Source organism: Neomonachus schauinslandi, chromosome 7 (assembly GCF_002201575.2).
Source record: "Neomonachus schauinslandi chromosome 7, ASM220157v2, whole genome shotgun sequence".
Classification (NCBI taxonomy): domain Eukaryota; kingdom Metazoa; phylum Chordata; class Mammalia; order Carnivora; family Phocidae; genus Neomonachus; species Neomonachus schauinslandi.
The window spans coordinates 144,986,975-145,013,925 of NC_058409.1; the positions used below are offsets into that span (position 1 = coordinate 144,986,975).

General features: G+C 44.2%; 1 protein-coding gene across 1 annotated transcript in view; it reads right to left on the bottom strand.

Moving 5' to 3' along the window:
* ADCY2 (adenylate cyclase 2) overlaps nucleotides 1–26,951 on the bottom strand; it is a 399,704-nt gene that overhangs the window by 45,276 nt on the left and 327,477 nt on the right. The window contains exons 15-18 of the mRNA XM_021702488.1: nucleotides 25,678–25,762; nucleotides 14,012–14,149; nucleotides 9,270–9,389; nucleotides 3,525–3,694 (exon numbers count right to left, since the gene is read on the bottom strand). Coding sequence (XP_021558163.1) covers nucleotides 3,525–3,694; nucleotides 9,270–9,389; nucleotides 14,012–14,149; nucleotides 25,678–25,762 — 513 coding nt within the window. The remainder of the gene's footprint in view (nucleotides 1–3,524; nucleotides 3,695–9,269; nucleotides 9,390–14,011; nucleotides 14,150–25,677; nucleotides 25,763–26,951) is intronic.

Here is a 26,951-nt window from a genome sequence, read left to right on the forward strand (position 1 = left end):
TGACATGGGAAGGGTGGGTCTTTGAAACAAAAACATCTTCCAGCAATATCAACGCTCATCACCATCACCATCAGTGGGAAGAGCACCTGGGGTCCCCAGCCACATTGGCTGAGGGCTTTGGGAGACATCATAGGAAGGAACAAGAATCGTTATTAATTGGTTCAGTAAAGCATCCTGTCCTCACAGAAAGATGGACGATGTTGTAAATGCCGAAGAAGGAGGACATACGTTGTTCTGGACCTTCTAAATACCAGAAACCTCTGAGCTTCCTTCATCATGAGGACTTATCAGAATCTCATGAACGCAGATAATGATAGGTATTGTGGCATCGCTGGCCTCCATTTAATGAATTGTTCATGGCATATCCTCTCAAAGTGGTCTTTTTATCTCCTTTAGAGTAGGCTTTCCACATTTGTCAAACTGTAAGAGTATCCTTGATGTCATTTTCTAAATTATCCATTAATCTGGAGATTTTCTAGTGCATACTTCGCCTGTTTCTTTTGCTGACCCCACTGGCAAAAACTTCCCTATTGACTTGTACCATCCTGTTGGCCGGTCCATGATCAATGTCACGTGTGGTTCTGAGAAGGTCCCTGAAACATGGGTCATGGTGAACTCACATACAGGACAAAAGTGCTGTCCAACTGTGTATTCAGAAGATGGCCTGGCATTGCCTTGTGAGCTGAAATGCCCTCTCGGACTCGCCCTTGAAATATAAGCCTACAAACAAAGCTGATGCTGTCCCTGAAAAGACACATCTTCAATGAGCCTCTGTCTTCAGGGAAGCAGATAAGGTGAGACTTTTTGTTACAGCCAGTACTGGGGCCCTTCTGATTATTCGGGGGTGCACCTGCTGTTATTCATGTATCCAACAGATGTTTATCGAGCACCTCCTTATTACCCAATGACAGGCATGGTTATAGGCACTGTGGATATCAGAGTGGTACTTGGTTCAGACCTGCTCTGTCCTCGATTCAAGAGTATCTACTATCTGCATCATAGGAAAGGAGACAGTGGTCAACAGAGCCCCAGCTGATTCATCCAGGGGGGATACTCTCCACCTCTGCAGAGTGAGAGGGCTTCTCAGTCTTCAGCAGAAGCTTGGGGTAGGTCTGCTGACAGTGCTTGGGGCCAACATGGGGGCCAATCCAGAGGCCAAGGTGGGCACCAAGGACACTCACTGCCACAGCCAAGCACACATTCCAGAAAGAAGACCAGGACAAGAGCCAGGAAGCCAGGAGTGGAAAGGGAGGGCAAGGATGCAAAGACCAGAAATAAGTCAGAAAAGGGACAGGACCAAGCTCATCTTCAGTGACACAGATGAGCTCAATCAGGAACGGATGTGCTGCATGGCACTCCTGTGAGCCAGCTCCCTCTGTGAAGGGGGCCTCTGGCTTGGAATTTAGGAATGTTCCAGCTCAAGGCACTGCCCCAGAGCAGGGGGCTTTTGTTTTTCTAAGGATCCTAGTGTTCTGTCGGAAAGAGTGTGTCAGCATCGACACAAGGCAAAGGATGGGGAAACCCCTAGCAGGTGTTTGATGGGAAAAATCTCTTGAATCTTAGAGAACAAAGAACACATTGGCATGAGTCCCAGAGTTACATCAAACATACACTAAGGCTAGAGAAATCAGGAGGGAGATGAAGACTCTTGCTCTTAGGAGTCTCTCATTTGGGGTTAGTTTTCAACTGACATTGAGAAAATGTGTTAATTTCAAGATATTCTGTTACTCTGCCAGTAACAGTCATCGTTGGGTGGAGGAATGCTTCTTCATTCTGGGATGTGGAAATGTCAGAACCCTACAGTGAGGAGGAGGAAGATGGGGAGGCAAGTCCCTGAGGCTTCTCGGGTCAGCCCTCTCTAGCTGTAAGGTTCTTATAAAGACAAAACTAGGAGAAGACACACAAAAGACCTTGAAGGAAATGAAAGGACTCTGAAAGTAAACACTCCTTTTCTTCAACCAAGGAATAACTCTACTGCTGTTCAGTTGTAAGCAGAGATCGTGTGTCTGTCTCTGGTCCCCAGAAGTCATTCTCTCTCCATCAGAAGCTCGCTAATCTAATTTCCGCTTTTTCTTTGGATGTGTAGCATATTCAGGAGCTTCAAATTTAATAAAGGGAAATTCAGCAGCATTGTCAGCTGTGCATAAAAATCAGTAACACCGCATTTATGTAGGGATTTGACATGGGCTCTCTGGGTATAGTAAAGAAATATTAAAGCACGTTTGCTTGATGACTTTGAGAATTGACTGGGAAATTAACTCCTGATTTCATTCTCATCCTTGCTAAGGAATCATAAACTTTCCTTAATACCATTATGCATTTTTGCAACTCTACTCCTCTCAGCTTGATTACAGATTATTAGGGCTTCATGGTGTGGAGGATGATGGAAATTAAATTATGTGAGGAGAACGCACTCCCGTGGTGTTTCTGAAAGTGTTTTTATTGGTAAGGAATGTGCACACAGTGAGGTGCACACTGTACTTGACACTGAGCCTCCAATGGAGAAGTAAGTGGCCATGCGCTGGGAACACAAGCCATCTTTCTGGAGCCACACATCTATGAAAATATTTAAGGCGTTTATTTTATGTTAAAAGAAATACAGATAATTTATGGAGGATTATGCCACACGCTTATAGAAAAAATTTAAAGGCTGGTGGGTCCAGAAATAAACCTAGTGCGTGATGTAGAACGTTTTGCCATTAAGATGTGAGATGGAGAATATCATAATGATTACACTTTTGTTCAAGCAGGGGATAAATATTCATTATAAATATATGGAAGTAATTTGATGGCAAGAAACCTTTTATAAACCTGAGGAGGGGCTTGAGGAACATTCTTCCAATGTTCCCAACCTCAGGGTGGGATACGATCACAGTTGTATCTTTTCTTGAAAGTCAATCTCTTCATAGAACAGGAGTTGCCAGTTGACAATACTCCCTCCACGCAAGGGTAGTTGAGGAAATCTCCCCTAAGAAGTTTAACGCTATAACTTGTGAATCTTCTCTGGTATTTTTGTGTAGGTTGATTCATTTGTTTTGCACTCGGGGGGGGCACTTTGCCTGGGGGGCACATTTGGCAGTGTCTGGAGACATCTTTTGTTGTCATGCCTTGGGGTGGGTGGTTGTATCTGGCGTCTAGTGGGTAGGGGCCAGGGATCTGCTAAGAATCCTATAATGCCCAGGATGGTCCCCCCCACTGCCCAACGCAATAGAAACTCATTCAGTCCGAAGTATTAACAATACTGAGGAAGAGAAACCCTAGGTTATACTTATCAATACAGTCCAAAAGGGAACACAAATCACCTCTCTAAACCATTTCCTATCCCCTACATGTATATGATGATACCGATTCTACATAATCTATAACGAAGACACCCACCAGCTTCCTGCACCATCGTTTTAAAGAAACCCACATGCAATGATTGCCGATGACAAGGATATTGCTCATCGACATTTACTCAACACACACTCATGTTATCAATGTCCCGCGACAGAACCAAGGAGAAGGAAAAGGACGCAGGTTACCTCTCAAATAAGACCTGGCTGTAGTTGTCTAGGACGTGGGCGTGAGTGTGCAGAAGGATGGTGTTGTAGCCCACCAACGCCACCATCATGATCAACATCTTCAACTCGTAGTTCACCCTCAGGAAAACCGAGCAGGAAATCAGTCCCAGAATACAGCTGTAGATAAAGTACTGGAACAGGGAAAAAGATCAGATGAATTACTCTGGATCTCCTCTGAGAAATGCTGGGGTAAGCATGAAAATTGCGGATCACCACCAAGTTCACTCAGGTAGCTTATGAACTGGCTGTTCATCATTTGCTTCTGGAAAGTGCAAACAATAGGACTCTGTACACCTTTAGAGATTTAAAAAGTTGTAGTACATAGAATCTCTTTTGGCCTTGCAATTCTTTATTTATTAAGAGGTTATACATCATTGCAGGAGTTAAAAGCACAAGAAACCCTAGATGTTTTATTGAAAGAGAAACAGTGGGTCTAAAGCAGGAAGGATTTAACAAACTAAAAGCTTTGGCCAGGGTGAGTCACGAATTCCCTGGAAGCGTACAGGCACCCGAGGAAATGGGAAGATTCAGGTGTGAGGAAGAAAGCACATTCCATCCTGTGTGGCCCCAGGAAGCCACGCTGCTCTCGCACGAGGGCGCGCATTTCTCACTATTTACCATAATGGATATCATCCAGAAGGGAGAGCCCTGAGGCAACCTTGCTTGGCTCACTCATTTGTGGGGTTACTTTGGGCAGTGACCTAACCTGGCTGTGACACCGTGTCTTCAGCTATAACATGAGGGGAAGAATGTCCTCCTTTTAAGTCACTGAACAGAGTGAGCAGAGCTTGGACCCCAGAGCCCTGCCAGCCAGGAGTGACTTGCTGAATGAAAGGTCACCAGTCGCACGAGAGCTTTATCTGCTCTACCCCTCCGTTTTTATGAACGAAGGTTAGCTATCAGCATTCCTAGAAGGGAAGCAGCACTCAGTAAAGTCTAATAATTTTAATAAAGCATAGATCTGATGATGTTTGATAAACGTGCCTTTATAAAAGAGCCCAGTTTGTAAGGCACTCAATTTTCGTGTCATTATGTGGAATAAGCCATGTATGAGCTGCTTATTCTTCTCACTCGAGCTCTTTTATTTCCCCGGCTAAGGCCATCCAGAGTCAGCTCTCTGGAAGGCCAGTGATATTAGCTCATCTATCCTGTTCCTGAGGAAGAAAGGAAGGCGAGGAGTGAGCTGCCCTGGTCACACCAAGCACTTCCTTCTCCACGAGAGGGGTGCTCGGTGTCAGCCCGGATGTTGTACTCGCGAGGACTTGGACCTGGCATGTCAGCTTCACCAGGAAGACCAGAGGTTGTCCCTGATCACACGGCAACTGGGTCAGCCTTTAGGAGGTGAAGCTTTCCCCAGGTGGCTGCATTTTACGGGGCCCTGAGGGTTCTAAGCATCCTTTCTCTGGCCCAAATTACCTTCCCAATGTCAGTTCTCCCCGATGCTGACACCACTCCCCCTACAACAGAGAAGAAGAGGAGGAAAAGAGGGAAGAGATGTGTCCGGATGGGGCTGTTCAGGCTGGCCGAGAGGAAAGACAGAATCGGGACATCCGTGAGAGCAGGTGGGAGCAATGGCTCAGTCTCCCCCGAAGCAGGAGGCCAGGGAGGAGGCGCAGGCTCTGAAGCCAGTCCTTATTTCCACGCAGTTCGGCCACTGTTACCTTCAGAGGGCAGGCGTGAGGGCTCATGGCAGGATGCGCACCAGGCCTGGGGACAGCCACTGGACGCGGACCAGGCAGCTCTGCCAAGGGCCTGGGGAGGTCCCCTCAGGGCAGGGAATGTGCTCAACAGCCTGACAGGGAGGCTCGTTCCTACTAAATCTGGTAAGATACAGGCTTCTACTTCTCACATCTTTTTTTAGTTCATTTTTCTGCTAACTCACTATTATATTTTTCTAAAGCATCACTCCAAGACAGATTGGAAATTAAAAAAAAAAAAAAAGAAACAAAATGAAAAGAGGGCCTTCCTCATGAAGAGTCTGAAGGGCCCTGATTTACAACCTAGCAGTCTTTCAGTCAGTAATCAAGAGTATTCTAGAACCTCTCCTTAAAAGCCAAGAAATTGCCCTGGGAGCCGGCGGGGGGGAGTGGGGGAGGATCTCAGTTCCGACAGGATGCTGCTACTAAAATAATGCTGAGAACCATAGAATGAACATTATCAACAAGGTCAGCCTAATGGAAGAAGCAGAGTCAGGAACCACGGTGTGTATCAACGTATGCATGGTGGAGGTGGGGGTGCGGATAGGACTGTAAAGGTTTTCTTTAACACCCGTCATACAAGATAGGTGCCAATACCTATGCAAATATGCCCATGGTTTCACTTTTTAAAATCCATTCTTAGGCTTTTAAAAAGTTTCCACATTTCAGGAATATTGACTAGAATATATACATTAATGGAAAGTAGCATTTAGTCCATTCTTTATTAAATAGCCTTTCTGGAACACTTGGAGGCCAAGCACAAGGTGGTCTGGGAACTGATTAAAGGGAGGGGGCAGCCTGCAGACAGCGACAGAGGGATGTGTGAACGAGGGGGGAGAGCTGAGAAGGCCAGGCCAGGGGTTCTGAAGATCAGCTGTTCTCAGTGATACAGCACCTGCCAGGGAGGGCTCAGGTGGGCAAGAGTTCTGGCAGCAGGCTCCCGAACTGACTTCTATTAGGGTGTAATGACTGGTGACCTATTTCTATATAATTTTGATATAGTTGATATATTAGTTAATGGTTGCATTATTTATTAACATTTAAAATTTTTAACATTATTTTAATTACTAAATAGTTGTTAATATTAATCTTAAGTTAATGAAGTTAACATTAGTTAATATGGTTACTAACACGTTTGATACATCTGATCGGTGAAATTAACTTGCATTTTAATGCCAAAGGAACAACCACTATTATCCTGGGTAATTTCCTTAAGTTTCTTTTGGCCTCAGTGCCCTCACCAGGAAAAGGGGAATTCCAGGAACAGTGAACTCACAGAGCAGGTTTTCGGATGAAATGATATGAACTGCCGACGTGGCAAAAATCAAGGAAATACAGGGAATATTAGGGAATATACAGGGACGTCTGGGTGGCTCAGCCGATGAAGCCTCTGCCTTCGGCTCAGTTCATGATCTTGGGGTCCTGGGACTGAGCCCCAGGTTGAGCCTGGCATTGAGCCCGGAGCCATGGGTCTCCCTCTGCCCTGCCCCTGCTCCTGTGTGCGCGTTCTCTCTCTCTCAAATATAATCTTCTAAAAAATTAGGGAATATACAAAGGACACATATAAAAATAAGGGTCTCCTATAATCTCCAACAACCAACTTGAGCAACTCTTGATTATTTTGGGTATATCTTTCCAGCCTTTGTTTTTTTGTGGTGTGCTACTTATTACTGGTGTTAGTATTTTAGAGAATTGGAGACATATTTTGGAATGTTTTTAAATGATGCTTCTCAATTAATAACTGATTGTGAATATATATTTCTTTGTCATTAAACATTTTGCCCCAACATCTTTTGTAACGGCTGGCTATAACTAAATAGCAGAATTTATTTATTTATTTATTTTTCTTCTTTTAAAAAATTTATTGTTATGTTAATCACCATACATTAATCTTTAGTTTTTGATGTAGTGTTCCATGATTCATTGTTTGTGAGCAGAATTTATTTAAACAATTAAATGTATTCTAGTTTTTAGGTTGTTGGTTTCCTTTTACTTTCTTGTTGGTTCTCAATGTTACATAAACACTTGGATGAACACCTTTGTAGCTAAGTGTTTGCACCTGCAAGATTAATTTCTGAAATGAGTATTGTGGGGTAACAACTATGTCTATTTTTATGCTTTTCGGTGGCTATTACAGATTACCACAGGAAGAATTCTATCACTTCACAGCCCACCACCTTGTCAGCCTCAGATACCACGGACGATGGGGTCAGTTGTGGACATCCACAAATGGCTTTCCTGATGTTCCCTTGGATCAGTGAAGGGGGAAGCCAGGATGTTTCCAGCACATAATGCAGTTTCTGTGCAGACAGCGCTGGGGCATGTGGGGCTTCTTTGGCAAAGCTCATCATAATCCTCTTCCCGAGACTTATTATTGGGACAATAATGGCTTGTGGATGAAGTCCGACCTAGATTTTAAAGAGTCTACTGTGTATTTTTTCAGAATCTTTTAGGATTGAATAAATGTTACTTTTCCTCATCTTGGGTTTCTAAAGATTTGCTTCTTTTAAAAATAAGATGTCATACGGACTTACCTCAATGAGATTCAGAGGGATGAACTTACGGCTTTTACTGATGCCAAGCATAGTGGGCTGTTCCATCCGAAAACACTGGATGGAGAGATTTTTTAAAAAATGCTTTGCCAACTATTCTTTCCTTTCTTATGAGAATGCATATTCACTGTAAACCCTTGAAAGTGCCTTGTGAACACTCCCTGGGATGCTCTCTCCCTCCGCGGGCATGCGCACCCCCATGCGGGCCAGTGCCCTGTGTTCAAGGACAAAGGGCTGGACCACAGTTCCTTTCTCTACAGAAGGCGGCTCCAAATTGCCCACAGTGAGATCACAGCCAATAAACCCTTAAGGTGCATCCTGGCTCTCACTTTTCACATCACTGAAACAGAAAAGATGCTGTCTGACACTCACGCGGGTTTCCGATGATGCCTAAATGAGGGCCAGGACCACCAGGACAGGGGATGAAGCTTATGCCAGCCTCTCTTCCCGTGCCCGTGGGGACATCATTAGGGACCTTGGTCCGCTTCCCTCGGAAGCCTCAAAAACACACCTCTTCACAAAGAGCTGGGAGCTTCCTGGGAAACTGAAGACAGATGGGGAAAAGGATCAAAGCCAAACAGCAAGGGAACAAATCAGTGAAAGAAGAACGAGGAAGGAAATCTCCTTTATCACCATAGCTAATGGAGTTTAAAAAGCTGGTAAGGAATTTTAAAAGTATACATACCAAATTACCAATTTCAATCCCCAAAATGGTTCCGTTAGCACTCTCAAAACAGACTATATGACACAGAAACTGGATGGGAATAATCTAAGCTACTCTAGAGGATTATGCAGGAAAGGAGAGTATCAGAGCTTTTTATTTTGCACAAATGATTCATGAAATGAAGTTACTAAATAGTAAATAATAATAGTAAATAAGTAAAAGGGAGTTAACCCTTTTCACTTAAAAGACCGACATGTTAGCAAATTTTGAAATTTCAATCTCGGTCCTTCTGGACACTGGTTAAAATGAGTCAGTTGGCAAGGATTACGGCAGGATATTATCAGTGGGCAGTGTTTGCAGCCAAAGGAGAGACAGAAATACTCGATGTGGTCCCCCCATCATCAGTCAGGAAATCCAACACTCATCCCCTGGGACAATGAGCAAAACCTCTAAGCAACGGATCCAGAACATCAGTGACCTACAATCGAACGTCAGATGCTGAGATACATGGTATAAAATGTAGCAGTAGGAGAAGCAAAGCAAGAGACATCTGGGAGAGCATGACCATGACACTGGACGTGTGCATGTGTGTCACTGGTGTCTGCCAGCCAGGCAGGGCTGCTCTGACTAAAGGCTGGCAGTTTGTAGCTGGTCCAGGCTTACTCAGGTATCAACACCAAAGAGGAAAAAGTGAAGTCAAGAGCAGATCAGAACCTGGAGGCTGTCACATGGAATGGGAGAACAGCTCACAGGAAAACAACAAAAGCAATAATAACGAGCGAAATATTCTTACCGGGAGGAAAAACAGATTTTGTGCCCGCAGAATCGCTGCCTGATTACTTAAGGCGGAAAGACTTGTGTTGGATGTATTGGCAGTTGGAGGAATCGTTTCCTCTGGGTCACTCAGGAAAAACTGCAAAGAAAATGTTTTTTCAATGACTTAGTGCACAGGAGATTAAAGCGTTAGCAGGTCGGCGCTAAATTATTAATGGCTATGTTCCTTCTGCACGGTAAGCAGGATTATGTGGGCAATCTGCTGTCTGTATTTCCAATGCTAGTAGCTTCATCTTCTCCTGTTTGAAGCTTTGAGAATTTCTATTAAATAAGCAAGTAACTATTGATTGTTGTGCCCATGCTTCTAGTGAATTTCTAGACCTACACGACTGATATTAAAGAAAACAGAAACACCTCTGTGAAATATTGAATCAAAAGTGTACAAAGCACAGGGCAGAGGGCTTGGTTAGAATTATGCCTGAAGCTGACAACACCTTGCACACACACATTCAACTCTCTACCAAGAAATCGGAGCCTTCGGATTTTTTTTTAATTTTTAATTTTTTTTTTTTGCACCGTCTTCATCATCTTGCTTCAAACATTAACTGGGTTTGTGGACTTCTTGATTATAAGAAACTGTGTGGGCCAAATGCAGTAATGAGTGTGGGCACTTGTGTGTATTATTCGTGAGTGCTTGGCAGTTCAGGATCGTGAGGGATAAGAAGTTGGAAGGGTGAATGCTCTGAGTAAGGACTGCTGGAAAGGGGTCCTACTTTAAAAGAAAAGTAACCATGAGAAAACGAAGACGGTTAGCTCTCATCAAGATACCGGCTCTCTCGTAAAGGCTATGGGATCTCAGGGCTGGAATCAATATGAGCCGCTAACAGTGCATGCAGAGACCCCCTCGTGTGGAAGGGCCATGCACACAGCCAAGGGCAGAGGGTGACAGCGGGCAGCCCCGGCCTTCACGTCACTGCCCACACGGCTCCCCTTCTGAGGTCAAGACGGTGACGGCCACTGATACTAGAGAAATGTTCACGAGGGCTGCCTGCCTGAGGCTGGAAAAATTCAGGGTGCACCGAGGTGCGCCCATTGTGAAGGGAGTGTGCATCAGGAAAAACAAGAACGTGGAGAACATGCTCTGTGACGTAAGTCAGACCCAAGAACATGAACATCGTGCAATCCCAGGTCCAGGAGGGGTCTAGACCAGGCAAATGCCCAGGAGGGAGAATGGAGGTTACCAGGTGCTGGGGGAGCAGGCGGTGGGCAGTTAGTGGTTCACGGGCACGGAGTTTCTGTCTGGGATGTTGAAAAAGTTCTAGGAGCTGTCGTGGTGGGTGCATGACAGTGTGAACGTACTCAGTGCTACTCAGCTGCACACTGCAAGACGGTTAGAACGATAAATCTTACGTTATGCATATTTTACCCAAGAGAAAACTAAGAAACATTAAAAACAGAAAAAAAGGAAGAAAAGGAAAGCATTTTTGCTTTATCCTGAAGAGAACACTTAAAAATCACAAGAGCTTTGCCAGAGGACCTGAGTGAGGCTATGACTTTCAAAGGAAACGTTTTTTGGACAGAAAATTAAATTTTCTTCCCAGTGACTTGAGCAAAGCAAGCAGCTCTCCCCCAGCACACACACAACAAAAGAGCTGCTCTTCCTTTAAAATGTGAGTCCAAGGTCTGGATCAGCCTTCACTGGGCTAACAAGTGCTAAAAAATAGCAAAACCACAACTTGGGAGAGGGGCTCAGTCAGTCTAGAAATTGTGTTCCCAAAGGAAGCACTGAACAAATTTAAAAAGCTATGCTGAGGGTGCCTGAATGGCTCAGTTGATTAAGCATCTGCCTTCTGCTCAGGTCATGATTCCAGGGTCCTGGGATCGAGTCCTGCATCAGGCTCCCTGCTCCGCGGGGAGCCTGCTCCTCCCTCTGCTTCTCTTCCTCTCTCTCAGTCTCTCATGAATTAACAAATAAAATCTTGAAAAAAAAAAAGCTATGCTGAATTAAACAGAAACCTCTCCAGGATGGGGGTTGAAGCAGAGTTAGGAAAAAAAGCAAAGAAATCACACCGAGAGCACTTGATGGTGCCCAGGTAAAGACTGGAGGACACCCATGTCCCAGCGGAAGGGGTCTTCTTGCCCGAGCGTGAGTGGGTGACCCTGGGGGCTCACTTCCCCTGCACAGCACCCATTGGTGCTCAGCCTCTGAATGCTGCATCAGTGTGGTCCATGACATGGGACGCTGTGTCTGCCTCCCGCAATTGTAACTTAGGGGACAGGGGTCCGAGTAGCTAGAGGGCATTCCTCTATAAATCTTCAGATGTGGGCAAAGACCACACCTTGGTGAACAAGTCCTTCCCCTTCTGTGTTTAAAAAGAAATCGTAAGAAAGATTTACAACCAGGGAAAACGATTTCCTTTCCTTACCTAATGTCGGCTTTCATACCGTTTTATGATGTTTCTTTGAAATCATAAATATGACAGCAGCATCTGCATGGAAAAGACCCACTAATTTCACGGCACCAGATATCAATACAAATGATGGACAGAAAAAGGCCATCTGTCTTCCTCCTTGCTCACAGCCTCTGCTTCAGGAGTCGGCTCAGGACATGGAACAAAGCCTCACTTCATTTTTCTCTCGAGGGTCATCCATCATACTTCTAATGTGTGTCCCACAGACTTCTCTACCTCAGTTGGCAACAAACTCCATTCTTTGTGAGAAAGGAAAACAATTTTGGGAGATATATTTCTGCTCCTGAGGATGTAATTTTTTCTCCAAAGGAAACACAGTTTATATATATATTTTATGTGTATATATTATATAATATATATTGTATATATTATATAATATATATATATTATATAACATATATATATATAACAAAGACCATTATATAATATATACAATATATATATATATAAAATCTTCTCCTAAATGCTCAGCTCCTCAACCATTTACAGACAGTGACCGGCCCTCATTCACACCAAATATTCCCTATGAAATGCAATCAGATCTGTTTTCCATGTAGGTTGTCTCTAAAACATTAGGTGATGAATCCTGGTTTTATCAGGCCAAGGGCACCCCCCGTTCCAGGACTACTTAAGATGGATTTCTAGGTGGAGTGAAGCAGATGAAGAGGCCATCCCATCTCTTGCTTCCCGTTGGCGTCAGCTTTACCTGAATCTCCACGTGTATCAGAAGGAACAGCACGCTCTACGGAGTAAAGGTAGGACAGATGCCAAGAAAACATCCGACGGCCCCTTCAGCCTAGCCCCTTCACTCCTTCTTAATACCAATGTCTGCTCTCAGTCGAGTCCCAGATGCCCCAGGTCTCCCCTCTTCCTCACCTCTCCTCCCGCTCTGGTGAACTCTTTCTACCCATCCTCTAGAACTCAGTGCAGCTGGCCCTGCGCTCCTTCCTTGCCACCTCTCCACACGTCTCTGTCTCCGGCTCCGAGACTCACGATGGGTTTATCCAGGTGCCAGTCTCCTGGACTTCCCTGTGAACGCCCAGAGGCAGGGACCAGGCTTTGGGTTCTAGCATCTAACAATGCACCGGGCACATATTTATGCCCAATAGATCTTTTTATGCCAAAGGAAAGCTAATTGGCAAAAACTATGTCTTTATTATTTAATTTCTACCTCCTCAACTTGATTTCCTGCTTCTGGAAGGCAAGGACTGTACATGATACTCTGTAGTTCCAACAACCAGTAAAACATCCAAAATATGAAGTAGCTTCACGCCTTATGGTTGATGGTGATAATGTCAGAATAATAGGGATGCATTGAAATGTGCGTGGATTAGCTGCACGTCTGTTTTGAAGGTATACTGTGATGGTCACACCGGTAGAGGAAGAGAGACCACTGGTTAAATATTCACAAACGACCTGCTTCTGTCCTAAGCGTGGTAGCGAGAGGAGAGTGAACGGAACAAAGACCAGACTTTGCCGGGGCTCGGAGTCTCCTGGCGGGAGACTGTAAGACTCCCACAGCTCCCTCCAGGAATTTCTTTCATGTTTTCCACCAAAGCTTTGCTCTGGTTAGTTTGACTTCCCTCTGATAACCGTAAACAGCCCCCAAGATATATGTTAGCAATTCCCGTCCAAGCATATGGCCCACAGATCCACATCTGAAGAGTCTCGCAACTATGGTTTTACTAGACAGTAGTAAATAACCTTGCCTTAGCAAGCAGCCAGCCCCTCAAGGTCCTGGAAGCCTTGCTTCCAAATTCCTTGGGATTTACACTATCCCTCAGCCCCACTAACTACAAAGTCTAGAATCGGTCCCTCCTCACGACCCTGGAGTAGCTACTCTTGCCCACAGGTCCTGTCCCCCTGCTATAGTAAAGGTACCTTTTTGCACCAAAAATGTTTCAAGAATTCTTTCTCCATCATTCGCTCCTGGACCCAGACGTGGACATGGAGTCCGTGGACGTTTAATGAACACCCTCGAAAATCGCACAGCTGGAGAAGTGGGCAGCTGACGTCTGAGATCGGGCCTTTTAGACTCCAGAGCAGGACGCCTCTCCCACTGCACTCCCTGTATCTAGATGGTTCTGTGATCTTTGATGATTGCCCTGCTGACATTTAATGTCATCTCCGTAGCCAGCAGGGAGGTGGGAAGCCGCTGGTGCAGCAGGTGGAGGGTGAATTGAATAGGCAATAACTGGTGTCACCTCGGAGCTACGGTCAAGGTTGGAAAATCCCACCGAGTCCGGCACGGGAAGCCGCGAGGGCCGTGCTGGCGGAAGCCCTGACTCACCATGTTGAACACGGCCATGGTCAGAATGATGGCCGTGGTGAGGACGGTGAGGGAGACCCGCGGCCAGGGCCGGTCTGCAATGATGCCCGACGACTTCAACAGCCACAGGAGAGAGACCGAGGCCTTCTTGCTGCATTGCTGGGAGGAGACAGAAAAGGAAATGCATTGCTGGTTTATGTATTCTCTCGAGTTTCTTCGTGATGTTTAAAACGACCAGAGGCCTCAGTATTCTTCACAGAGCAAACGAGCAGGCTCTGCTCCCCACCCCCCCACCCCGGAGGCCCAGACCAGGTCATAAACCTTATTAAAATTATGTTGGCATCATTGTTACAAATAAAGAACAAATTAGTTAAATTTCTATGATAAATGTAGAACGTGCTTGTTATGTCCTTTTAAATAGACCTGAAACTATGTTTTTTAAAAAAATCTCTGGTGAAGGAAAAATGTGTCAGTTAATTATACCAAGTTGGGGGATGCGTTGGGTCTCAGATCACAGCAATGCTAAAGCGATTATCATCCCTCAGCCAATCCATGCTGAACACAGGGGGGCAGGTAGCTCGTCCCAAGAATACAAGTGGACCCCAAAGCAGAATGATGCCCGTAGCTCCACAAAACACCCACTGCTCTCGGGCGTGTGTCCTGCTGATGGCTTTACCTCCTCCTGCCCTGTGGGGGCTTCTTTCCACTTGGAGAGGCTCTCGTCCAAATTTTTAATTGTGTTAAAAACACAGAACAGAACCCTCTCCCTCTTTATTTTTTTAAAAAGACTTTTTATTTATTCATTTGAGAGAAGAAGAGAGAGACAGAGAGAGAGAGAGCATTAGCACAGGGGGAGAACAGAGGGAGAGAGGGGGAGCAGACTCCCCGCCGAGCAGGGAGCCCGATGTGGGGCTCGATCCCAGGACCCTGGGATCACGACCTGAGCCGAAGGCAGACGCTTAACCGACTGAGCCACCCAGGCTCAGGTCATGAATGACTGAAGTTATTCATCTGCGGATGGACACTGTGTGGCTTCTGGCTTGTGGCTCTTGCTAGTAATGTGGCCGTGAGCATGGATGTTGGAGAAGCTCTTTGGATACGAGACGGAACTGAGGTATTGACAGGATGGCAACGTTCCCTCAGCATTTTCTGTGGACCAGATGCTGTTCTGTGGGATTTCAAGGGATGAGCTCACTTCATCCTGAGGGCCGCCTTTCCGGGGAGGGCCACTGTGATGCAGACCTTCGTCCAGGTGGTGGGGGAACAGAGGCGGGGAGAGTTCTGGGGGGTGGGTGACACACGGCCTGTGCCCGGCGCTACAGTGCGTGTTCACAGAGGTCCCTGACAGGACAAGCAGGTACGTAAGGCTTCTGCAGGGATCTACATTTTCACCTTCATGTGAAAGGGGCTATGGCCCTACGGCTATGTGTCTTGAAAACAAAAAAAAGGTTGATTTCAAAAATTTTAAGACAAGGCCAACATCCTGTACTTTTCTGACTTGTACTAAGTTAATATGACAGTAAGACAGGTGTGACATCCCTAAAACCCAAACAGCGAATCCTCCTGCAAACAAACAGCACCTTTATTTCTCTCCCTCTTTCACATCATCTTTCTGCTTGATTCTTAAAAACATGTCAGCTTTAGTCTTTTTTTTTTTTAACATATAATGTATTATTTGTTTTAGGGGTACAGGTCTGTGAATCATCAGTCTTACATAATTCACAGCGCTCACCATAGCACATACCCTCCCCAGTGTCCATCACCCAGCCACCCCATCCCTCCCACCCCCCACCACTCCAGCAACCCTGTTTGTTTCCTGAGATTAAGAGTCTCTATGGTTTGTCTCCCTCTCTGGTTTCGTCTTGTTTCATTTTCCCCTCCCTTCCCCTATGATCCTCTATCTTGTCTCTCAAATTCCTCATATCAGTGAGATCACATGATACTTGTCTTTCTCTGATTGACTTATTTCGCTCAGCATAACACCCTCTAGTTCCATCCTCATCGTTGCAAATGGCAAGATTTCATTTTCTTGATGGCTGCATAATATTCCATTGTATATATATACCATCTTCTTTATCCATTCATCTGTTGATGGACATTTAAGGCTCCTTCCACAGTTTGGCTATTGTGGACATTGCTGCTATGAACATCGGGATGCACGTGCCCCTTCAGATCACTACATTTGTATCTTTGGGGTAAATGCCCAGTTGTGCAATTGCTGGGTCATATGGTAGCTCTATTTTTCAACTTTTTGAGGAACCTCCACACTGTTTTCCAGAGTGGCTGCACCAACTTGCATTCCCACCAACACTATAAGAGGGTTCCCCTTTCTCCACATCCTTGCCAAATCTGTCATTTCCTGACTTGTTAATTTTAGCCATTCTGACTGGTGTGAGGTGGTATCTCATTGAGGTTTTGATTTATATGTCAGCTTTAGCCTTAATGGAAGCATTGCAGTATGTCAAACGCTAATACACTGATTAAATCAGATTCTTTTTTTTTTTAAAGATTTCATTTATCCATTTAGAGGGAGATTGAGAGCTCAAGCGGGGGGGAGGGGCAGAGGCAGAGGGAGAGAGATAGAAACCCAAGCAAACTCCGTGCTGAGTGTGGAGTCCAACGCAGGACTCAATTCCAGAACCCTGAGATCATGACCCGAGTTGAAACCAAGAGTCATGACGCTTAACTGACTGAGCCACCCAGGCGTCCCTACATGAGATCCTACAACACAGGATCAGAGGTGGTTAGGACAGTAAGAACCAGCCCAGGGGCCCAGAATCAAACCCTGACAGCTGAGAGACTTTCTGTGGGGTAATTATCCTCCCTGGTCTCAGCTTCCTCGTCTCTAAAATGGCATAATAATGCCTGGCTTCTTGGTCTTGTAAGAGATTAAATGAGCTACATCAGGCACCAAGGGCAGGACATAGAAGCCTTAGCTCTTCTTGTTACATTTATGAAGAAAACAATACTTCTCAGAGACATTTTAGGGACTAAAAATCTCTTGCTTCATACCAATATGAAAAAAAAAAAAACCCTCATTTCCCCTCCTTTTCACTACGGTGTTTCCTCCAGGCAGCCTGCCTTCTCTCTTCATTCCTGTCATCACGTAGAGGCCACGTGAAGAGAACTGTCCCAACGTGAGAATCAGTAAGCATGGCTGGCAACAGGGACAAGGGAACAGCGGGTGACAGGAGCATGTGCCCTGAACCACAGTGCAGAGAGAGGAGGAGGAGGGAGGTGAAGATGTTCGTGGGAGCCGAGGAGAGAAGACACATCAGTCTCAAAGCAGAAGGATCTGATTAAGGAAAAGGAGACCGTTGATTCTACTGCAGCTCTGAGTAAAAAGCACTGCTTGGATCCTGATCTGATACTTTAGCTCAGTTTATTCTACTTTCGGTTAAGTATTTGAGTAAAGTCCCTGTTGGAAAAATACGTTTATTAAAATTTGCACCACCCTAATGAAACATTATAAATGATACCATCTCCTAGAATATTTGGGCATTTATTCAGAAGGTGCTCTTCAGACGAAAATGAGAGCCCAGGTTTGTTCCTCTATGTGATCTTTTGTTTAGTGACTGGCATCATTCCAGTCAAATCTGTGTCCTCCCTGTCTTGACCATCAATGGGTCTCACTGTATGCATGCTGGCCTCCTACTCACAGTGAGCTCACTGTGGGCCTTCCAGAAATGCCACGGCTGTCGATGCCACATGCAACCACTGACAGATGTGGAACTCGTACTAACTGCAGTGGTAGATGTAAAAGGAGAAAGAATATAAATTTATATGCAAACGCTATCGGGGGCTTGGTGCGGGGGACAATGGCCAGTGCAGTTAGCCAGCAAGGGTATGGATGAATGTCAACATTCTTCATTCAGTACAGGCAGAAGATTCTTCTCAGAAAAATAAAATATTCATATACTGTGTTTGGACTAAAAGAAAAACAACAAGTGGAAAAAATGACTGCCTCCCCTCCCTACCTTCCTTGCTTCCTTCCTTCCCTCCCCCCCACTTTGACCCTCTTGCACTAGAAACAATGGGTAATCTTTCACTCTAAAATTCCTCCTAATTTAATGTAATAATTACAGCAGCAGATTGCATTAACAACTTCATTAGTGTCCTTTTATTTTTATTATTTTTATTTTTAGAGAGCCTGCACGTGCACGTGGGTGGGGGGAGGAGCAGAGGGGGAGGGGGAGAGAGAGAGAGAGAGAGAGAATCTTAAACAGGTTCCACACACAGTGTGAAGCCCAATGTGGGGCTTCATCTCACAACCCCAAGATTACAACCTGAGCTGAAATCAAGAGTTGGACACTTAAGAACTGACTGAGTCACCCAGGAGCCCCAGTCCTTTTAAAAAATAAAATCAGTTACCTGAAAAGAAGTAGATGTTGCTATTAAGTGAAGTTTAATAAAATGAAAAATATTTAGAAAAGCCATAAATATAACGGGAAATAGCAAATTTTTATTATTAGAAAAACAAAGCTCATCTTAAAATCTTGCCTGAAAAAAATGGTGAAGTTTATCATATAAACGTGCATTTTTGTGTAATTGCCTAAAGGAACATCTACTTTGGCATTTTAATTCCCCAAGGACTGTCATTTTGAATGGCAGCAACCAGCTGCGGCAATATTTACTTGTTACATTTCGTGCCACAGAGACTGCCATGTATACTATTGATTCTTTAATTGTACTTGAATTTCCTACAGAAAGGCTTCTTTATTTCAATCAATCATATTTACAAAGTCAACACGTTTCTTTCATAAGCCCTGAGTGAAACACATTTCTCAGCCGTCCATCCACTGTGTGGCACTCACAGCCTGTCCACATCGCGTTATCTTTGATGATGTGCTTGTCTCTGGCCACATGGGGAGCTGTCTGAGGATGGTGACTATATCACACCCCTCTTTGTATTCCCAAAGCAGCACAGTGTTGAGCAAAGAGTAGGGTCTCAACAGAGGCTTACTCATTATGTTATCTTATCTTTATCTTAATGATCTTATCTTAATGTGTATCAGCCACTTATTCTTCAAAGAGAAATTTCCAGCAGCCAGAAGTGAAGAAGGAGTTCACCGAGGGACTGAGGCTGTGGGGTTGGCCTAGGAGTGTTCTGGAACTGGACACAAGCTGTGACACCTAAGGGGTGGGCTTCTGATGCTCACAGGAGGAAAGAAGATGTTGCCTTGGGCTTGCAAAGGGTGGGCAGCTGAGACCAAGATCCCTCAATAAAACCAGAAGCCTCAGGGGTGCCTATCTCTTTTCAAATTAGTGTTTTCATTTACTTTGGGTAAATACTCAATAGTGGAATTACTGGATCATACGAGCACTGAGTAATGTATAGAATTGTTGAATCATTATATAGTACACCTAAAACTAACACAATACTGTACGTTAATTATACTTCAACAACAACAAAAAACAACAAACAAAAAAATCCCAGAAGCCTCAGAAGACTGTTCCCTCCATGTGAAGTCAAGAAAAACTTCATGCACTAGTTCAAGAAGTATCAACAAACTTCCAATGATAAATTCTAACTCTAAATATGGGTGATGGGTTTGAAATTATGTTACTTGCTTCGTAATAGGAACTTCAAGTTGAGGGGTTTTGAACTGGGTCAAAGACCAGAGAAAGTCCTTAGAGTTCCTGCTAGTTGTTGGAGGATAATTCCCACTGAACATGACCTCAAAATAAAAAAGAAATTATGAACTACATAGGACAATGGGCCTCAGAGGAAGAATCAACAGACACAACAGAAAGTAGAATTAGCACCACAGGATCTTCAGGTATCATTATCAATCTGAAACAGTTGTCAAAATAACATTAAAATAATCAAAGATGGATTAGAGTACATAATGAAAGAGCCCTTAAGAGAAAATAACAGATGCATTTTAAAAATGATCCACAAAGACTCTCAAAAGATAAAAATGTAGATATTGAGTAACTCAGTAGTTGTGCTGAAGAGAGTAGGATAGCTCTGAGGAAATAGCCCACAGAATAGCACAGAAAGACAGGGATGAAAAACATGAAAGGAATCTTGAGGCACAGAAGGTACAATGAAGATTCCAGACACTTGTAATGAGAGTTTGAGAAAAAGAGAACAGAAGGACCAGGAAAGAAGCAAAATACAAGGAGCTATGGAGCAGCAGCTTTGCGGACCTGGAGCAAAACCTGAGCTCCGTGGCTGATGTGACATCCTGACTCCCAAACAGGAAAATGAAAGCAAACCTGTACCTCAACACAAGGAATCTATGGCCCACGATTGACAAAGAGCAAATCTACAAAACAACCAGAAAGAAGACATATTAGCTACCAAGAAATAGCAATTAGACTGTGGATTTCTCCTTGGAAAATATGGACTCATGTTTTCACAATGTTAGAAATTATCACAAACTCAATGAAGAAAAAACAGACCATTTTTAAAATACAAAAGCTGACCTCATTATGCACAGGCTCTTACTGAAAAGATTAGAAAAGGAACAATCCTTTGGGAATATGGAGACTGAGTCCTGGGGGAAGGAATGATATTCAGGAAGAAAGGTGAGATATTGATATACAACAAGAATGATGATGACAATGAATAACATGAGCAGTTCAAATTTAGAAAAATTTAACCAACACTCTCTCTTTCTGTGCTGTTTTATAGGTTACCTACCCAGCTCTTATCTTACTTTCTTCAGCATAACTACTGAGTTTCCAGTTTCAAGAATCTGATCATCTTATTCCATCTTCCATATTCGATAATGGAATGGAAGATGGAATGATCAGATTTAGAGTATGGTATTCTTCAACAACAAGATGGAGATATTACTGAGTTCTGTTAGTCTTGTGTACGTTATACATTTTAAGTTAATCAGTAAAAAGAAAATACTAGGATCTAAAACTTCCAAGACACTAGAAGGAATAAAGGAGAATAAATAAATTCCATGGATCCAAGAGAATACAGGAGAGAGGGAAAAATAAGTAGAAACAAAGAAGACACATGATGGATTAAAGAAAAAGCACAATAAGACTGTGGTGGTAATTATAATACACGCAAATGTGTTATACTTGTCAGTTAAAAGAGAGAGACTGCTAGATCAGAGGACGTAACATGCAACTGGATGTTGTTTACCAGAGACACACCTAACACCCACATACTGACAAGGAAAAGCTGAATAGAAAGAGGGAAGGAAAGGACAGTGGGAAAGTATGAAAGAACGCTGGCAGAATTATATGACATTGGAGAAAATAGACTTCAAGGGAAAAACGCTTCTGTGGGGTAGAAAGCTTTTCTATGAGCCAGTGTGTGACCTACTTTCTTTCCACAGGACAAACTTGATGTTTGTGCTTTCATCTCTGTCAGGAATAGGGTCGGTGGGCGGGCATCACAGAATCTCTGCTACACAAAGCACGAGGCAACCACATTGAGAGAAAAATCTCTTCTGAGCATGCTAGCATTTTCATTTACTGTTATCTGGCATCTCTGTTCTAAAAGACGCTTTGGGGGTTGGTTTTCTTGGTGGTATTTTTGGTTAGAGCCACTCTCTTGTATTTGTTACAGAGATGTAAGTCCACTCAGGTAGTTTCGTGTTAAATCTGGCAGTAATTGTGTATTTATTATTACTAATATTACGACAAGTATTATTACTTTCATCGCTGACTGTAACGAAAATGTAAACTTGAATCTCTTATTCTACGTTTTAGTTTCTAGTTAGGTAAACTGGATTGTTTTGTTATCAAGTAAAATAATAGATTTTCATATTTGAAGGAGTCTCATTTATGTGAAAACATTTTGCAAAGTATTATTATGAAAGGTACTTCTTACTAGAATAGTTTATAGAGTCTAAATTCACTCGTAAATTAACTTTCCCCACCCCCTCCCCATCTTTCCAAATGTCTTTTACGAAGAAGCTGTACTTTCCCCAGAATCCAGTTTTAAATAAACTGGGCCAACAGCTGAATAATGTGTATCAGGAAACTAGACCAGAGGGAAAGATGAATGAGGTTCTCTATGAGGTGGTCTTGACTTTCCAGTGTGATTCTGACCAGTGGATGCTTAGCTACGACTGCAAGGCCACTCGTGCCCACGACCATGAACGTGGACATCCCTGCCTGGTGCTGGGCACTCTCCTGCTGGTGACTCTCTCCAGACACAGCTGGCACCTTCCAAAACTTTTCCCCTAAATGACTGGAAGTGGATACCGGCTGAAGCACATAGCACTTCCAGAGCTGGGCACCTCTCGTCCACAAAATGTGGGGCCGGACAAGGTCATCTCTGAGTTTCCTGTTGCCTCTCAAGGTCTGCCATCCTGAAATGCTAACCTTGGGAAGGCACTGAGGCAGCATGCTTGCAGACACTGACAAGGGAGGATGGGGACAGGCCAGGACGCCGGCTGGGCAGGGGCCTGGCAGCCTTGGCAGCAGGGATTGGTGACTGGGGCTGAACTCAGAGCCGCATGCTCAGAAAAAGTCCCCCCAGGGGAGGGGGAGAGTGAGACGTTTTCTGCGCAGCAGGGCCAGGAGGCTGCCTTTGGGTGCAACCCAACATTCCTTCAAGCTTACTGAGATTCAATATTTATCTTGTATCTCAAGTGCCTGAAGTACTACAATGAACAAAACAGGGCCGCAGCAAACTCGCTAGCGCCCTTTTCATCGAAAAGATCACAGATAATAGCACAAAACGGGAAGCCCGACCAGTAGGCACGAGGGACGTGGGTGTGACAAAGGTGGGCTCTCAGAGTTGGTTGGGCAAGGCCAGGAGATTATTTCCAACCGTGGAGACAAGTCGAAGCCGATCAGAGTCAAGGAATTGTAGTGCATGAGAGAAGGTAGGTCTGTGGGCAGCATTCTGCTGGCTTCACTGGGGGACAGAAAGCCAGTGCGGGAAACAATTCTCAGAAAACCCACTCTATGTAAGGGGAAACAACAGTCACACTCAACCAAGAAAAAAAGAAAAAAAAGGAGGGGGAGTCAAATCAGTTGTTATATAATCAAGTGCTAAATTCTATGGCACAGATCCTAAGCCGCACGGCGCTCGAGGAAGGGCCCGTTGCAGGGGCTGGAGGGTTTCTGAGAAAGTTTCTAGAAGGCAAGCAGTTGTAGGGCCCACCCACATGGTGAAGTGAGCACATGGGGCGGGGGTGGGGGGGGGCTGCTGGGGAGCCGCCAGGGCAAGGCGGGGCAGGAGCGGGGAGCAGACAGAGGTTTGCTCCTGGCTTCTCATTGCAGGAAATGTGGTAACAAATATGTTCCCTGACTTTTTTCTCACACTGAACAAGTCTCTGATTTTTCTAGCAAAAGGAAAAAAAACACAAAAAACCCTGCATTTCATGATCACTCTTATTTTTTGCCCATTTTAATGGGCCTCTACTTTTTTTTTTTAATCAAACCCAGCTCTATAGTAATGACAAGTCAATGGCAGGCAGGTCCCCAGGGGGGACAAAGGTAAAGCTCTTGGAGGAAAAATCTCCGTCAGGCTTACCTCTTCTCAACCTCCTCTACCCAAGTATTTTACTTGAATTCTTCATCCGGAGAATTTAGTGCCAGTATTATGAGCATCAATGTTGCTTCTGGCATTTAAGTTAACATATGTAATGGGAGAATATGGAAGATATTAATATTTCTGGGATATTAAATATACTTTCAGAAACTCAGTATTTAGTCCAAAAATAAATGAAATCATAGGAACACTTCCTACAACTGACAGGTTTCCAGGAGGTCAGGGGATGTGCAGTTAGGATGTAATGCATGTTCTCCATGACCACTAGGATTATCTGTGACACACAGCACTTTTCATTGAATTTGGAAGGTAGAACAGAAAGCACACTGAAAGCCTTTTTACATTGGCCTTGCCTTAATTTGTTTGATGTTGATGGTTAGAAAAAAGTCCTTACAGAATCCTTTAAACAGTGCAGAGAACCTCATATGAGAATGAGAAGAATCCCTTCTTGAATTTTATCAGGATTACCTCTCGACCAAGGATTACAGCCGGTCACTGGTGGGAATGGGGGGAGACTCATTCCCTGACCCTACTAATTCAAGTTCAGAAAGACAGACGTCTTCAAGCCCAGGCTTCCTGACCACTTTGGCCAAATCAGGCTTCTTTCGAGGAGGAGGCAGGCACCCATTCATTCCCAGCACTGAAACATTCCCTTTAAGACAACACAGACTTACGGATTCCCTTGCATCTGGTGTGTGGGTGTCAGGGTCTTAGGAAGACCCTGGGAAGGAGAAACCAGGCCTGTGGGTGTGGAATCCCAACAGCCCCGAAGCACCACAGGGTGGGCCCGGGAGAGACAAGGAGCCATGAGCCGTTGGTTGGATTATACCCAGGCCGAGAGGAGAGACATTACATAAGAGCAAAAGCATTCTCTCAAAGGCAGTTTAAAGTTGCTCTGGAGATTCTTTTTCCAGCCCCCCCTTCTCTGTTTCTTTTCAATAGCAAATTAGCGGAAAGAAAAAGTCAGCTTGAAACCTTAAAAATACACTATGCTCCCCCCACCCTGAAGACTGGATTCCTTGGAACAGCAAATGAGAAACGGGGCCATTTAAGCACAATGATAGAAGCTGTTGTAAGCAGAAAAAGGCCTGGATTTCCAGCAGGACCACGAGGGATAGTTCCTGTTTTGAAACCCCGAGAAATGGGCTGTAGGAGCCTTCTGGGGGCAGGGAAAACAGAGGGGGGAGCCCGTGTGCTTTTCCAACGAAGGAAAATGTGAACATGGAAAGCCAGACTTCTTTGTAGGTAAGCATTTTAGAAACTTGACAAGGATTCCCATGGGGCAATATTTACAACCTATAGTTTTCAGGGGATTTTAAAGAAGTTTGAGATGCCACGTGTGCATTCCAGGAAATCCGAAACCATAGTGCCACTTTGGGAAGAGTTTCCAGTCCGATTTGAAACATCTGAACTATGATCTAGCAAACAAACCCCACATCAGTTTGCAAAGGTATATGGCAGAGACATAGGTATAGAGTGTCCACTGTTGAGAGACAGAGACATACTCTGAAATCTTAACACTTTTTGGCTCAAAGATTTCTACACATCAGACTAGAATGTACCCGATGCTTGGAAATTGGCTCAGAGTGGCCTCTCTTGTTTCCACACAAGATAAAACACTATCTTTTTGGACTTTTATCTCATTGTTGGCTTTCCTATGATGCTCTCATGGAACCACTTACTTCAGACTCAAGAATACACTTAGATTTGATTCTTACATCCTGAACTAGCACTTGAACTGTAACAGCTTGCGATGATTGGTTTAAATTAAAACACTAAAAAAATATATTTTTACATTTGCTATTTTCAAATGTTCCAAAATTTTCTATCTTGACAGCGGATATAAAAGACATATTTGGTTTAAATTTTAATTCCCCTGTACAGAAAAAACCTCCTATTATACTAGTGTTTACTGCTATAAATACCCTGAAAAGTCAGAGAGGATACAAAGTGGTGACAGAAATAAATAAACATGAATATAGTTTTATGGCGTGACAGCCAACACTTCAAATAATCTTCAAATTAGTGTCTTGGCTGTGCACGAACTGCCTCGGTTGATATTCTGGGCCACAGACATAAAGCATGCAGGCTGCTTTGCTGGGATCTGTAAATGCCCGAAATGGTAAATCAACAAGCTCCCGTTTCAAACAAGCAATCAGTTTTCATTCAATGAGCACAGTTTTCAAAGAAGTTCCGCATTTGAAGTACCTACCAAAAGCTGTCCAGCAAAGCAGATGAAGAGGATGAAGGCGAGCAAGAGAAATGCAGCTCCGAAGGAGATCCCGAGAATGGACGTTCTACCAGGGGAACGAAAAGGAACAGGTTAGTGTGGGGGGAGTTTCCATTATTCTGGAAAGCCATCAGTAACACTTTGGGCTTAACGTAATGAGGACTTCATTCCTCACTCACCTTCTGAGAAATGAAAATGGAGCTAAAACCAAATATACGTCCAGAGAAAAGTGTATCCGCAATTGTGACTGATCATCTTGCTCATTTATCAAAATTGCCCTACAAGCAGCAGGTCCTTGTGAAAGCAAAACCATCTCTTTTCTGACTCTCTTACACAACTAGCACTTTGATGGCTGGGCCTGGCCTCTTCTCCAGAGGAGCAGCCTCATCTGATGCCTTTGAGGACCTCCTGGCCCATCCTCACTCCTGCTCACTCAGGAAACACCGAGTACTTGCCCTCCCAAGTACAATCCAACCGGATTCAACTTTTTTCAGCAATCATGCAGCTAAATGTTTACTGAGGTTCCCCCAAAGATTTCAGGGACCATGGCCTTCACATTCTTGCACAAGCTGATGAACATGCAAGCTTCTCCCTATGATCACGTGAAAAATTAAGTTACAATTCTGCCACCGACAGGCTGCAGGTAGATGAAAGCATTTATAAGAATTGCATGCCTCTCTGAGACATCCTTTATTTTTTTTAGTTTTTTAAAGATTTATTTATTTGATTTTGAGAGAGAGAGAATCTCAAGCAGACTCCCCACTGAGCTCAGAGCCCAATGCAGGGCTCAATCTCATGTCCCCGAGATCATGACCCAAGCCAAAATCAAGAGTCAGAGGCCTAACCGACTGAGACACCCAGGTGCCCGGAGACATCCTTTAAATCATTAAAAAGTTCAAAGCCTCTTAAAACCTCATTTAATCCAAGGATAGAAGTGTTCAGGGGTATTAAAAGAGCTGAACCATAATGAATAATCAGAGTTGAAATTCAAATGAGACATCCAAGGAGAGGTTAGGGGTCTCTCAGACTGCAATGGAACCTTCTAACAGCGAGGTTGGCCAGAGACACTGAGGAGACAGAAGAACTGGCCCAGAGAACAGAGCGGCAACACTGAATATGGATGTACGGAAGGCTCAGGTGCAACTCAGCAACACATGTGCACAGCTGTGAGTCCACAGTGACAGAAACAAAGCAGATAACCAGTGCCTGAGGCCGTCATGATGGGAAGGTTCCACTCAGCGCATACTCTCAAATAC